The following is a 16,180-nucleotide window of genomic DNA, read 5'->3' as shown; positions in this document are numbered from 1 at the left end:
ACAGAACAGAACTCACAAGCCAGGATGTGGGGTGGCGAAGGTGGCTTTAAGCCACTTGACATCCATCCAGTCTTCTCAAGTGACCCTGGAATAATTTTGGTCAGCCTTGGAATCTTGTTTAACTTACAACAGCGTGCACAGGGTGTCCTATGGGCTGTAGTGCTGCCTGGAATCTCTGCAACACTTCATACTGAGGCTTCACCCTGGCCCAGATACACTCTTGAGTCAGGGCTTGCAAATCTTTCACAGATCCTGTGCTGGCCAGATCCTGGGCTTTTACAGCTACTTTATACAGCTATAACCCTTATTCCCAGAATCAAGAGGTCAGAGCAGGGGTAAGGATCTGACTCATGAAGTGGAATTAAAAGACTGCATGCAAAGGGTTGTTCTTCACTTACACTTTAACATGAATGACTGTAATGCTCACTTGGAATGTTTGTGCTATACCTTTCACTCCCCAAAAGGCCATCCATTGTGACCAGTATTTAAAAAGAAGATTTTGTTAATGATACAAGGGCACATGGAGTCTCAGACAGGTGTTCTTTTAGGTTTCATACGTTGAAGTTGAAACAAATATAGTATAGAAATTCAATGATATGCATAAATTTATATCAATGTATAGAACAAGAAACTATCTTATCCTGAAAGTTTTTTTTTTAAATTAATGTCCTGTTATAAATCATGTAAAACAAGCAATAACACACAAAAAAATCTGACACACGCATCTGTAGAGGAAAAACCCAAGATAACAAGCTGTTTTTGACTTGTTTCATAACCATGTGACTGCTTATATTTCTTTAACAATGTTCTAGGGACAAATATAGCAGGCTGGGCTACTTCTAGAAGTGTATCCTCCACAACAACCTTAACTGAGCATTACACAAAATATCACTCAATAAGCCTGCCTACTGCATATGCCAGATAAATGCTCAATTGTACATCAAGCATCATTTCTACAAAAGCTGTGGAGAGGGGCTGCCCAGAAGGGAGATTAAAAATACACAACTAGACAATCAATAACTAGCCAAAGCTAGTTGAAATACTGATAATTTGTTTTTAAAAAGTGCCGATAATGATTCTAAAAAAATACATATACCTGGTACTTCAAAAGCAAATTTAACATCAAAAAGCTTTCCTCTGTACCCAGATTATGTCTGCCGATTAAAAAAAAAAAGTTTATTCACAGTGCGATAGCTGAATTTCAGACAATTCTAGACCAGTGAAGCAAACAAAGGATAGGAATATTATTTGTATTGATTGTGTCCTCCCTTTAAATGGTGACCCAAGGTGCTTTTTAAACACGTAAAAAAACTTAAGATCCTTAATACATGTAGATTCAGTGACAAAACGTTATTTTAAAATAATTTCCTCAATCCTGCCAAAACACGAATTCAAAGTTCTGTTTCGCCTGCAAAAGCACGTAACAAAAACCTAACGCTGTCTTTGGGATGCAGCTCCCTGCAATGCTGTTTTTGGTGTTTGTGAGGTCATGAACCTTTGCAGAGGAAAGTATTCCAAATTCAAGTCTTAATGAGCAGAAATCTTTATTTAAAACAGACACCTCATTTTTAAAGCTACATATTTTCTGTTAATTTTTTTTTTAGCTCAAACATTTTGAGGTGGGTTGTTTTGTTCTTTTTTATTTGGTTTTTAAGGAATAGATCACCATAAAATGTTTTTCTTTCAAAAGAAACGCATACTCTCAGCTTTATACTGGTTAGGAAGAATGCCAAAGCAGTAAAATTCTGTACAAGAGCCATAAACAGTGTTTTATTAAAAAGATATTACTTAATAGAAATCTCCTCTCTAAAGTTCAAATCCTGCTCACTTTATTCACAAAAGAGGCACCAAAGACTCAAAGGGATTATTTGCATCAGTTGTTCTACAGTGTTTCAAATCCAAAGGATCAGTAGGAATCTTGATGTAGCAAGCATGATCCATGTTCAGGAGTGGCTTTTACCTAACAAAGCCAGAAGCACTGTAGAGTTGCTGTTGAAAGTTTTTAAGATCACATGCAGATTATATTTCTCTCCAGCTTTCTACTGCATCTAACCAAAAGGTAGCATTGATGTCCAAGTAGCCCAACTCTCCTTTCCGAAGACTAGATGCAGCTGTTCATCCAGGAAAGGGAGCACGGAACTCGGTAGTGGAAAATTCCCAAAATAAAGGTGAAAATCCATACGACTTCAACCAGACAATCCAATACACTGGATTCCTCCCTTCCCCTTTCCAACAAATCCCTCTCCGGCTCCGCTTTAGCTCCAGGCAAAAACCTGCTGCTCCATGCTCTGCTCCAAAGCCATGATTTTGACTAGTATAGTAGTAATTTACTTTTAGGGTTTGTCTAAACAGTGGGGTAATGCGGTCTACAGAGGTGTGATTTCTAAAGCGCTCTAACATATCAATTTATCCCTGTGGATCCTGCTGGTGCGCACTAAAGGTTCCCTAGTGAGCTTTCACATAATACAAAAGCATGCTGTTAAAGCACACCAGCAGGTTCTACACAGACCAATTAATGCACAGCACCTTAGTGCACTTTAGAAATCATACCCCCATATAATGCATTACCCCACCATGTAGACAAGCCCAAAAGTTGCCTATTAACACTTCTCTTTCAAAGATACAAAATCATGGGCAAGGTTTTTAAAAGTGGATGCCTAAAGTTAGATACCTAATCCTTACCTAAGTGCATAAATAAGTGGCCTGTTTTCCAAGAGGTGCTGAGATTTTTTAAAACCCAGCGCTTAGAGCCTAACTTAAAATACCCAATCCTGAAAATCCAGGCCAAATTCTTTCACACACCTTGGACTCCAGTTATTTTTGTACTGCCTGCACCAGTTTAAGACCTGTTAGTTTAGGCCCACCTACACTGACATAAAAAGCATACTAGCAGAGCCGTTTTAAAACAATTTCAAAATTATTCCTGCTAAAATGAGGTAAATATGGTTTGCCTGGCTCAGGGCCGGCTCCAGGGTTTTGGCCGCCCCAAGCAGCCAAACAAAACAAAACAAAAACAAAAAAAAGCCGCGATTGCAATCTGCGGTGGCAATTTGGCGGAAGGTCCTTCGCTCCGAGCGGGAGTGAGGGACTGTCCCGAATTGCCGCCGAATGGCTGGACCTGCCGCCCCTCTCCGGAGTGGCCGCCCCAAGCATCTGCTTGCCAAGCTGGTGCCTGGAGCCGGCCCAAGCCTGGCTACTATGATACAACCATAACTGTTTTAATACTCTTATCACCATGTCATAATGGCCAGGAAAACTATGTTTACACCAAATTAGCAGGAACCATTTTAAAATCGTAAAAATAGATTCACTAACATGATTTAAGTGCCAACATATACAAAGCATTAGAGCTTTTGTATCTGCTTAGTCTAGCTGTTTCAAAACACAAGATTCTTTACATGTTACTGCCTGACCCACGAATTATGAGCTACCTCCACATAAACAGATACCTGGAAAATAGTAGCGTGCCTACATCTCTCTCTCTCTCCCTCCTCCAACTAAGTTGACAATAAGTGATTGTTAAGCAACTTAAATGCTCAAGTCACTTTACAACAGTGTTGGTTTTATAGTCTACATAGCTTTTTAAAAATCTCATTTAAAATGCATAATGCCTTTGAGAGCAAGTAAAATTCTTGGATAAAATTTTCAGAAGTGCCTAAGTAACTTAGAACCCTAAGTCTCATAGAAAAATCAATGGGACTTCAAGTGCTTTTTAAAACGTTACCCCTTATATATACACTAAACTCTAACTTCCCCATCTCAGACTAAATTATGAAAAATTCTAGTTGCTAAATTTGGACACAATCTTCATACCTCCGCATTCAAAGCCTCATCTAGCTTAAAAGATGTTAAAACTTAATGTTAAATAGGAATTCCATGACAGGGTGTTTTTTTAATTGTAAGATAACATTTGTTATAAACATGATTTTTTTCCCCCAGAGAAAATTCTGGTCTCAATACTATGATAGAACACTGGGACTATAAAACAATGCCATTTGGGGACTAGGACACTTCAGTTAAACATACTTTGTTGATAAATTAAAAAAAAAACTGTATCAGGTTAGGTTAACATTTTAAGATTAAAACTGTCTTTACACTAAAAAAGCAGGGCAACAACATCACAATCCGACTAAGGCCCCAATCCTGTTCACATGGAGCCAGTTGCAGGATCAGGCCTAAAGTTTTCAAGCATCTAAGTACTAATATGATGTCCATCACAACAGCATTGGAGCCTCTCCCAAGTATCTATGGATTTATCCTCACACCTATGTGAGATAAGGTAATACCTACACCCCAATTGTCTCAGATGATAGGAGATAAGTAACTTGCCCAAAGTCATGAAGGAAGGAAGTCTGTGACAGAGCTGAAAACTGAATCCAGATCTCCCAAAATCCACTTTAGCACCTTAATCTCAAAACCTCCTTCCTCCCTTGAGGCTTCTAAAAATTTCATTATGCATCACATACAAACCTAGGTTACATTTAGTGCTGGCAGAACTAAATTTTTTCTATTTTTTATTGTTGAAAATAAAAATAAAATTTATTTTTTTCAAAAAAGGTTTTTTTCCTATTTTAAACTATTTTGATTTTTACTGTTGTGGAGGGTAGGGCTGGGGTTAGGGCAGCGCTAACAGCAGGGTTGCAGGGGGTTTCCTGTGCAGCTGAGGGACCCAGGACACCAGGTACATGTGAGGCTGCAGTCATCCTGGCCCAGTGGAGATCTCCTTCAGTCCTGGCCAGGGTAAGGATTAGCCCCAGGGAGGCAGGCCCCACTGCTGAACTGTTCCTGCTTGGGGATGGCTCCCATGCTCTGGGCTGGTGAATCAACAAGTGGGGCTCTGTCAATGGAGCTGCAGAGGGCTCCCTGCAAGGCCGCAGGGTCGGTGACACTGGATCCCTGCAAGGCACAAGGTGCGGGGAAAGCTGGGGTCCTGGCGGGACACAGCAGAGACCCCCATCCAGGACTGCAAGGAGGAGGAGGATGACAGACGAGTCCCTGGCTGTGGGGGAGGCCACCCCACTGCTAAATGGCTCTTGCCCAGCAATGGAGCCATTCAGCAGTGGGGTGGCCTCCTCCATGGCTGGGGACAATACTGACTCCTCCTCGCCAGGAGGTCCTGGCCAGGGGTCTCTAATCTGCAAGGCCAGTATCACAGCTTTCCCTGCATCTTGTGCCTGCAGTGATTAGGTGTCACCAGCCCCACTCACTCACCCTCCAGCCAGGAACGTGCAGGCCATCCTCAAGCAGGAACTCTTCAACGACAGGGTGGTCTCTTGCACAGCCAGGGGCTTGAGGTCCTCCTTTGCAATCCTGGCCAGGGATCTCTGTGCCGATGGGCCAGGATAATTGCAGCCTCCCCCGCACCCAATGCCTGCAAGGATTGGGTGTCACTGGTGTTGCAGCTGTCTAGAGAGCCCTCTGAAACTCTGCTGTCACACAAGTAAGGGAGTGGGGCGGAGACAGCGAAGTTGCAGTGGGCTCCCTACATGGCCACAGCACTGGGGATACCCAATCCCTACAGGTGCAAGATGCAGGGAAAGTTGCAGTCTCCTGGCACTCTCAGCTGGTGTGTGAGAAAGCAGGTCCGTGCTAGTGAGGCTGCAGAGGGCTCCCTGAACTGTTGCAGGAGCCATTCAGCAGTGGGTTGGTCTCCCCCACAGCCAGAGGCTTGTCCTCCTTTCCCTTGCAGTCCCAGCCAGGGGGCTCTGCTCTGTCCCCATTGTGGGATCAGGTGAGGCGCACAGAGCCCTCTGCAGCTGGACCCACTCACTCACTCCCCTGACAATAGGGCTCCGGAGTACTCCCCGAATGGCCGGAGAGACCAGCGACACTCGATTGCTGAAGGCACAGTGACTGTTACCCAATGATTTTCTTTTTTTGTCAGTTTCACTGTATCATCTGAAATCAACATTTACCAACAGTTATAAATTAAAACTGAATCCTGCTAAGCCTAGTTATTTTTATAACCAGTAAACAACAGGTATGTTTTCAGTGCAACCATTCACTGGATCTTTTCTTCTTCAAACATAACCAGAATAACCAAAGTAATGTTTTACAACAGCAAATAATCACCCATTTGTCAGGGTGCAACAATGATGTAATGGCCACCTACAGTACTAATAGACTATGGATTTGTAAGAGTTTTTTCCCCCCTCAACACAAATCATCACCAGGTACAAATGGTCTGTGGATTGCTTTAAAGCACAATATAAGTGTTCTATACTCACAGGAACAATAAGCCCTTGCCAAGTCAATAAATTAGCTTCATCAACCTGGATATTACGGAAGTTTTTCATTCCACATTTGCGGATTTCTTCAAGCTCCTGAAAAGCAAGCAGAGGGTAAGTCTACATTAATAACAGTAATAAGCAGCACGTTCATTTATTTTTTTCAAGAAGCTTAGAGATGAAAATGGGTTCCTTTGTTTTATATTAAATGAGTTTGTGGTCTCAGAAGTGACAAGCCACGTAATTAATAAAACAAATGGAATTCCTGCACCTATAAAGAATCAAGGTTATCTAAGCCAGGGAATCAAAATCTTTATTTGTTGAATTAAGAGATAAGCCATGAAGCTACAACAGAAGCACGGTTAATAATATTGCATCATAGCTATATATTTTATTTACACTTTTGTTACACTCACTTATATATCAGATATTCATTTGTTTAAAAAGTTTATTCTCAAAGAATTTGTGGACTGAGAATATTGTATCAACTTGCCAGCTACAAAAACAAGTAACAGATGTGTTAGGACTTGTTTACATGAGAAAGATAATACCTTTAAATAAATCAGTGTATTTTAAACCAATCTAATTAAACTAGTACAAACCACTGTGTGGACACTTATTTTGGTTTAAGATTTAAGCTAATCTGAAATATGCCCATTTTAAACCAAAATAAGTTTCCACACAGAGGTTTGTACCAGTCTAATTAGATTGGTTTAAAAACCAATCCAGTGCACCTCCATCATGTAGGCAAAGCTCTAAGTTAAGGTTGAAAACAAAATATAAAGTTAACAGCAATATTACAGCCATTTGGATACTTACTACCTTCAGGAATTGTGATATAGTTAACTAACTGCATGAGCTAAGAAACTATATTTTCCCTTCCTTCAGAACTTATTTCTGAGAGAATGACAGGCCTTGTGAGCCAAAACGTTATTAATTAGTTTTCAGTGAAAAATAAGCCAATTATATACAAATGTACACAATATTTTGAGAGAGTTTAGGTCAAGGAAAACAAACACTGTGTTTATTTCCTTTATTAATAAATATATCAGTAGTTTACAAAGGGCACTTCCAGTGAAACAAAAAAACTACTCTTATTCTTTCAGAACTAGAGCGTTACTATGGCATCATGACTAAATGAAGTTCAACAGGAAGACCAAAGTCCAAACTCACATACAACATACACTAGAAAATGAATCTTTAAGTATGTCAAAATAGATATAAGCACAGCTAAGGAGCATGTCCAGAACATAAGGTTCAGACTGGTCTTCGGGACACGAGAAATGACTAGTTAGTCTGGTTCCCTGGCTCCATTGCCATTAAATGTACCCCAACTTGTTCAATATTACAGAAATAGGGTTTTTTGTGATAAGATTATGCTTTAGAGCATGAAGTCACACATCAAGAGTCTCATGGATTTCCATTCACAGGGATATGCTAAACCTAAGCCACGCTGTTCAGTGGAAGATAACCTTTATTAGCAGCAGCAGCAAGGCATCACATGTCCATTTTAACTAAGAATCTAGTACTATGCTAGGTATTTGGTTTTGGACACTGAAAGTACAAAAGGTCTCAGTTCAAAAGCGCAGACGATTGTGGTGTTTTTCTGAGAGGCTCAGGAAGGTAAGTAACTAATTCAGTTGCGTTTTCAGCTGGTTCATTTTTTTGCATGTAGCACTGTCGTAGAGTCACACTGAACTACCCTTTTTCATAACCCACAATTTTAAACAATGAAACCCATTCTAAACCAAAAATAACTTATGAGATATCATGAAAAGGGCAAGTTACAGATACAGATAGATCACCAGCACACATTTAAAGCAGAACTTATGCATGACTGATGCCTTCTCCCACAAAACACAGATGGATAGAAAAATTGGTTATTTTAGACATTATCTAACTCTTAATAGATGTTTATATAATATGTATAATTTACATTAGTTTCTCTCAAATGGCCCCCATCTAGGATCAAAATCACATTGTGCTAGATGTTATACAAAAAACACAGGAAGATATGGTTCCTGACCAGAGAGCTTACAATCTAATACATATAAAAACAGATGAAGGATGAAGTAGTTATACAAAGAAAAGTTAACTATCAATGTGATCAGTCTCTTTGTCTCAGTCAAAATAATTAACACATTTAAGTGAGGTGAGCTTTAGAATGGAAAAAAAACACAAATGATGTTAATTTAAAGAGGTAAACTCTCACTTTTGTTTTAAAAACTTGACATGTCTAATGTGGTTGATTTAAGAAATGCAATAAATACAATGCAGAAGTTAACTGTGATCACCACAATTTTATTAAGCTTTGTATGTAACCAAAGAAAGTTTCAAATGAACCAGCAAGCCTCTCTTTGGTTTCCCTAAAATCCTTCACTCAAAATTGAGAGAATTAAATTTTTTCACCCACTAACCCTACTGGCTCTGCAGCGCTTCCATTTGAAATGACATAATAGTGAAACCCGTTCAAGAGACCCCCCGCTCCATCAAGTATCACCAAATATCTGAGCCTGATTTTCCATGACCTTTCACCTACTGTAGCAACTTCTACTTATGCAAAGGAAGTACAAAATAGGTATAAAAAGTTGCCAACTCAGACTAGAATCTAATACATATATTTTAAACAGGCATGGACTAGACAAGGTGCAAGATTGTGGAGAATCAAGTCTTTGAGTACAATCCTACTCTGCCTTTACTAGAAGACCAAGTCCATTAGACAAACGTTTTTTGTCAGTCCCTTGTGTGGTTGCTTAAAGTTTCACTTTATACTCAAAAATGACTGTCTGAAAGTAGCACCTTGAGGTTCCATATTTATTGCAAATCGGTAACTTCCATATTAAAGTTATTCAGTTTAGAAGAGGCTTTTTGCTTACTGACCCCCCTGCAAATTCAACCAGGAATCTGCAAATCAAATTGTATTCTTTCTGGCTGGTGCACTGCCAGGAATAAAGATTTTGTAACAGAAATGTAGTTACTTTTGTTGGTGAGACACAATTCATAATGCAATACTAGCACAGCAAAGGCAACATAGATAATGAATAAAAACATAATTTTGTCAAAGAAGAAAGAAAATATGATTCTGCTGAATGTCCACAGGCAACAGGCTGGTAAAAGGTAGTACCATGTTCAGAGTCAGAAAAATGACTAATTTCATCTTAAGATCACTGACTCTGAAAGGACAAAAAGGACTTTTGGAAGTGAGAGAATGAGGCCAAACATGCATTTTTTTTCTAAAAGAAATCTTAAGATTAGAAAAGTAGTGAATAGCTGAATTCCCATTCTCTCCCATCCCCTTTAATGTTGTTGTTTTAAATAATATAAATTAGTGACTATGAGAGAGTGCACTAATAGCTAGAACATAGAAGTGGGAGTGCACACTCCTAATTCTATTTCCAGTTCTGCCACTGACCCTGCGTGTGACCTTGCTGAATCAGATTTCCCTTTTATAACATGGAGATATCTACTGATTTTATAGGGATGTGTTCAGACTTCAAGTTTGTAAAGCATTTCAACATGTTCAGATAAAAAAACAAAGTACAGTATATAAAATGGAGAACATACTGTTTGATATGTAATATTTAATCTTCAGGTATAGCACTGAAGGGATGTGATCACAAAAAGTATTTAGTATTTTTCCTTACGCATGTTACATTACTGAAAATGAAAAAAGTACTTTTCACCATTTATGCTATTTGAAAGCATAAATTTCAAATTCAGCTTAAATTCAAAATTCAAAAGCAAGCAAAAAGTAAAAGAAATGCCACCAACTTGAAATCTAGTCAATTAAAAAAAAGTTAAAAGTAATTTCAAATACCTGAGTCCCTCTGCCAGTTTGTGATTTTATAAACAGGTTTAAAAAAAAATTGAAAAAGATGTTCGGACTCCTTTCTGAAAAAGCCACACAAACAAGGAAAAATGACTTCCTTCCCAATCCTGAAAACTCTTGCACATATGAACCATCCCAAGACTGGTGTCTGCCTCAATGATTGTCTACACAGGCAAACTGACTATACACAAAGGGTTTAAACCCAAAGCCCATTGAAATCAATGGGCAGACTCTCATTGACTCCAATAAGCTTTGCATCAGGCACAAAGTAAATAAACTGAATAGAGAAAAGATATTCTGTAATCTGTTATTTATGAACAAGAGTAGGTAAACAATTTCTAAACATAAGTGTTTTTATGATGAATATGTCCCTTAGCCAGTGGTAAGAAGTTGATCTATTTCAATTTCTAGTTCTCTGGTACTGCAAGGTAGTGTTTTTTTGTTTTTTGTTTTTTTAAACTTCAAATTTAAATAAAAAACCATGAGAATATTTAATGTTCATAAAAGCTATAGCTAAGGCTCCATTGAAATATTACAATTTTGTGTTTTCACATATTCTTTATTTTCTGAATAATTCTTTCTGGCAGAAAGTTTCTATGTTTGATCTCTGCTCAAAAGTGAATTTTGAGTAAAATATCATCACGCATTTTTGAGTTATAAAATCACACTGTTCTCACTCCTGCTGTAAAATGTGTAAAAAAAAACACCAACACGAAAACAGACAAAGTTTGTTTCTTCTGACTAGTTGTTACTGAGGAGTAAAGGCCAGAACAATTAAAAACCTACAAATACAAAGTATCAACGCTATAAACTGAAAAAAATTGATTAAAAATACAAAATTCTCAATAAATTTGGCGTTGTTATACTGTTTACAACACTAAGGCATAATGTAAATACGTGCATCAACATTAATTACATGGGTGTGGTTCTGATATTTATTTCACTGTGGAGTTCATTGCTTCATAAATGTTTGACTATGCAACTGTGGGAGTACACAAAGAAAAGATTAAAATAATCTTCCTTCTGCCCTTCCTCACTTCCTTAAAACACACAAAAACAAAAGCTTACATTAACAGAATATTAATTATACTTTTTTAAACATTAAAACAAAACAAAACAGGAAATGGAAACATTATAGACCTAACAGAAACCTTTACTAGGCCATATTATAGTTGGGACTTCAACAGGAGCTTTACCTGAGGAAGGAGGGTCAGATATTGTCCAAGAGAGTCTTCTGGACTACTAATTATATTTTTAAGTATATATCTCTATAAACAGTAGTCCCAACCCAATTTAATAAAAGTACAAGTTCCATACATGGTATTTTATATTAACATGATATATACCTGCAAAGACAAGTAACGTCACCACCTTTGCCATATAAGCCTCCCTCCCATCTTTAATTGTAACCCCAGCTAATGTCATCTCTCCATCCATCTATCTTAGGGTTTTATACCGGTGCCCATCACTGTGGTATCCAAGTGACTTCCGCATAAAAACAGTAGCAACAACAAAATCCTTTATTATGGATACCATGGAGACTCTGGCACTCCTTCCTTTCTGGGATCAAAACTCTGCTTGGGGTAGGGTTTTTGTGGTGTTGGTGGGTAGGGGTTAGTAACAGTTTGGAAATAAAAGAGGTGTTTGAATTGTGAGCATCAGCTATGGTGTAAAAACTCTCTCAAAAGGGAAGGCCTTACAGGGTTTCCTAAGACAGACTCCAGATTTACCACTTCTCTTCTGAAAGACTGTTCCATAGCTGGATCCCCTCGACAGAGAATGCTTTGTCGCCAGCTCTCACATGCTTTGAGATCTGCACTGTCCTAGAGCACAGCTGTCACGGTGGCTCATAGATTAAAATTGGGTCTTTGATGTACTCGGGGCTTAATCCGCTAACTGCATTTGTTATGATAAACTTGGGGCCTGATCCTGTAAAATGCTCTTGCAAGTAGCCCCCAATGACTTCAATTAGACTATTCAGATGAATGAGAGTTTGTGACAAAAGGCCCCTATCTATTTTCTGTTTGTACAGGGCCTAGCACAATGGGGCTCAGGCCCCTAAACACCACCACAACACCCCCCTCCCTGTTTTGAATGTTTATTATGGTAACCATACAATTGCATTTGTGTAAACTTTAGTATGTCATATTAAGATTTGTAAGTTATTAAATATAATTTTAGAAAGATTTGATTTTTATTGGTAAATATCAATTTCACTGTCACAAAACAAAACATATTTCAATCAATAATAACTAAAATGTATAGCCAGGCAAAGAAAGAAAAATGCAGCTTGAGAAAAGAGTCAAAATCCAGGGATTTAGACTTTTGAATTACACTTGTTACAAATGGACTAACGAATGAACTAATAAAAACAGCTATGATTTGTTGATTTAAGGATATTTACTTTGTATATTTTGACATGTTGACAATTTGTATTTTAAGTTATAAAGCTTGAATTTTTTGAATCTCAGTGTCTACTGTCATTAAAAGTCTTCTGATTCCCCAGTGCTTAAGACCCATAATTTCACACAAATGTAAAAAATTAAATTGATAAAAATCTAAAAAATGCTCAAAACAAACATCAATATTATCTATTGAAATTATAACAAATAAAAATTGAATTCTGCCAAGACTAAATAAATACTGGCTCACTCAATTTAAAGAGAGAGATCAGTTTTCACCTGTAAAGTGGGGATGATACTCCAATCTCCCACACTTTGTCTTGTTTATTTATACTGTAAGCTCTTCACAGCAAGCTCTATCACCTACAACAGGACTCTGATCTCAAGTGCAGCCTCTTGTTGTGGGTATAATACAAATAAATAACCATGATCTCAATGGTTCCAAACAACTCCAGTACTTTTAAAATAAAACAATTTCCATTCACTTACATCCCTGTTCACGTGAATGTTATATTTTGAACAATCTGCAGGAGGTTCCAAATTTATTTTCAGTTATAAAACAAACTATATTTAGTTCAAAGATCTGTAAGAAAATTAAGAGATTTTAAAATTATTATTATTATTATTATTATTAACAAGTGTGAAAATACAGAGCTAAAATTGGGTTTCCTTTGAGGTTTCGAGCATTCATTACATTTTATGACCCTAAGCTTTGTTTAAAAAGTATAATTTAAATAACTGAGAAAACATCCAATTATCATCACTATTTAAAAAAAAAAAAAGACAATCTGTTTGGCAATGGAACACTTACGGGTGCAGTTTGTGGTACTGTGGAATTGTACTATAGTCCAAAATCCTGAAACTGGGAAGGGATGATGGGGGTGAGTAATAATATCTACTAATCATGGTGTATAAGAAGGTAATTTCTGAACCGTTAAGAGCATAATGCAACTGCTGGACTCCTGGGGAAAAGTTTCTGATTACCACGATTCATGAACACGAAACAAAAATGAAAGTAAAGTCTAGTAATAGATTCTCTATTCCCAACACCACGCTCCCCAATCAATCAATGTCTGGCCACAAATTTCTTCTAGAAGAGATATGTCTAAGTGCAGACAGAAGAATCAAGTACTTCAGAAAACTAACATCTATATACTGTCTCCGTAAAAATACTGCAGCAATACCATTAACACCATAAAATGTAGCAGAATGATAACTAGCTTTGGTAGCTACTTAGCAAGATTAACTATTGCCTGCCTCTGCAGCCCTCCAGATTTTTAAGATTTTATTTTTTCCTCCTGTTTAGAAATGTACTAGGAGTATTTATGTACATTTTTTTACTTTACAAAAATTTTAAAAGGGTAAACATGGCTCTGAATATGAAATTCAATTTCAAACAAAACAGAAAAGCTAAGCTTATTAAAACATAAAATAACTACTCTTGTTCACCATGTAAAATAGAGGGGGTTCTTATTCTGACATATTTGCAATAGCTTCATAGGTGGTAGCATGAGAGATATTATTAAAAACAGAATATATCAAAAAATAAACAAAAAAGCAAGTTAGTTCAGTCTCATCAAGCTCCTTAGGAGCAGTTTGTGTTCCTCGCTGAGGTTATGGATGACTCTTGTGTGCATGACTCTGCATCGAAGGTGTTCTACTGTTTAAATTACAATCTACACTCAGAATAAATTTAAAATAGCAAAGCTAATCTTAAATGAAATTAATATTAAACTATCACAATTCTCTTTATCATTACAATCCTCTGGAACTTTTGAATGTATAAACTATGCATCTGTGTAACTCAAGTTTCAGACCCCAATCCAGCATCGGAGGTCTATCCTTGTCGAGCCAATGTCCGGGTGGAACCCCATTGATCTTAGTGAGGCTCTGGGCAGGGCTCCACCTGCCCGAAGCCAGTTTCAGGATCAAGACTTAAAAGAACAAAACTAATGGACGTGGCACCAAACTTCTCTCCCATCAAGTACAGGATATGTAAAAAAATGAAGAACATTTCACAACAGTCAGTTTGGTCCTTGCATCTATGTATCATGTGGTTAAATTATATCATCTATCTGAATTAGGTTATGAATACCTAGGTGCAAAGATCATAGTATCTTTGTACAGTACCAGGTACACAGATAATTACAGCTGTTGCAGTCCCACTAGGTGCTATACAGAAAGTGTGGCAGATCCCTGCCCTGAGTAGTATACAATCTGAACTGATGATCATGATGTCATCCACTACATAAAACTGTAAAATTTTAGGGGCAGTGACTGTTTTCCTAGGCATCGGAAAATCATCTTACACATTGTGAAAGCTATTGCAAGAGAACAAATAATAAAGATACAACACTGAACAACAGACTAGAATAAAACTATTAAATAAAACCATTCTTAAGTAAAAATCAACCACCACAAGCTCCGGCCACTCTTTACATCATTATACATAGGTCAGAAGGAATAAATGTTTAGAAACATAAGGATTTATGTTTAAGACGAACTCAGTGAAGTAACTTCTGAACCCAGGTCCATATTTCAACTTGATAAACCAGCCATGTCTCCCTCACAGGCGGGGCAGATTAACGTTAAAAGCACAAAAACGCCTGACAAAAATAAACTTAAAATAAGCTTGGGAGGGGAGAACCCTCAGTCCGTCCCACCCCATCCTAGCCTCATGGTCCCGGCGGGTCGGGGCTCCTGCCGGCCAGGGGCGGCGGGGCGCTCGGGCAGCACTGCGGCCAGTTCGGGCTAATCGTCCCCATCCCGGCCCGGGGGGAGAAAGCCCCAGCCCCCGGCAGGAGCCCAGGCGGCATTTCCTCCCGCACCAGCTTCCTCTTTGCTTAGTCACGGCAGGAGCCCCCTCGGGGAGGAGCATGGCCCGGCCCGGGGCACCCCAGCGCCCTTCGCTGGCTCCCCACACGGGGCCGGGCAGCCGCAGGGGCTCCGGGACCCCCTGGAGCCCGGCCCCGGGCAGAGCGGGTGGAGCGAGGCCCCTCCGAGGCGCGGCCTAGATGCCGGCTGTTCCCGTTCCGGTCTCCTCGTCCCGCGGGCTGCCGCGGTGGGAGGGGAGAGCTGCCCGCGCGCCCCGAGTCGGCGGGTCGCTGCCCCCCAGTACGGCAGGGGCCCGGGGCGGCAGCGCTCCCTCCCCAAGCCACCCCCCGCCCGGTCCTTCCCCGGCGCGGCGCTGGATGTTACCTTCATCAGCCTCCTGCTGGCCGCCATCTTGGATCTGCTAGTGCTGCCCCACAATGCATGGCGGCTGCGGGCAGGGCGGCTAAAGCCCTGCGCTTCCTGGAACGGAGGGAGGGGGAAGCGAGGGGCCCCCGTCCCCTGCGCCTAGGCTGCTCCCCTCCCCCGCCCAGCGCACACCTCGGGGGGCAGGAGAGGAGAGGAGACGAGACCCCTCCCAGGGGAAAGGGGAAGCTAGAGGCTCCCCACCCCACCCATCTCCCTTGGAGAGCCTGCAGCTCTGGGCAAGGGGAGAGTAAACACCCCTTCCCCTCCTAGGGGGTCTGTACCCGGGGGACAGGAGCGAGGGGGCCCCCTCCCCGGAGGCCTGGATGGGAAAATAAACTCCCCTCCCCCAGACACACACGGCGAGTGAGAGCTGCACACTCATGGGAAGGGGGGCCATAGGGGCTGAGAGAGAGAGAGACTCCCCTGGACCCTTTGGGGGGGCTCCCTCTCAATACTCCTGGCGGCCCCCGTGCGCGTGTGTG

General features: G+C 40.0%; 1 protein-coding gene across 2 annotated transcripts in view; it reads right to left on the bottom strand.

Moving 5' to 3' along the window:
* UBE2L3 (ubiquitin conjugating enzyme E2 L3) overlaps nucleotides 1-16,180 on the bottom strand; it is a 25,923-nt gene extending 9,743 nt beyond the window's left edge. Inside the window, exons 1-2 of one of the 2 annotated variants that reach the window (XM_005281092.5) lie at nucleotides 15,657-16,180; nucleotides 6,228-6,323 (exon numbers count right to left, since the gene is read on the bottom strand). In XM_005281092.5, coding sequence (XP_005281149.1) covers nucleotides 6,228-6,323; nucleotides 15,657-15,683 — 123 coding nt within the window. In that variant the 5' untranslated portion in view covers nucleotides 15,684-16,180. Of the gene's footprint in view, nucleotides 1-6,227; nucleotides 6,324-12,947; nucleotides 13,037-15,656 lie in introns of those variants that run through there. The other variant, XM_065568386.1, reaches the window with a different exon arrangement.

Source organism: Chrysemys picta, chromosome 15 (genome assembly GCF_011386835.1).
Source record: "Chrysemys picta bellii isolate R12L10 chromosome 15, ASM1138683v2, whole genome shotgun sequence".
Taxonomy (NCBI): domain Eukaryota; kingdom Metazoa; phylum Chordata; order Testudines; family Emydidae; genus Chrysemys; species Chrysemys picta.
This window is presented reverse-complemented; position numbering and strand designations above follow the sequence as displayed.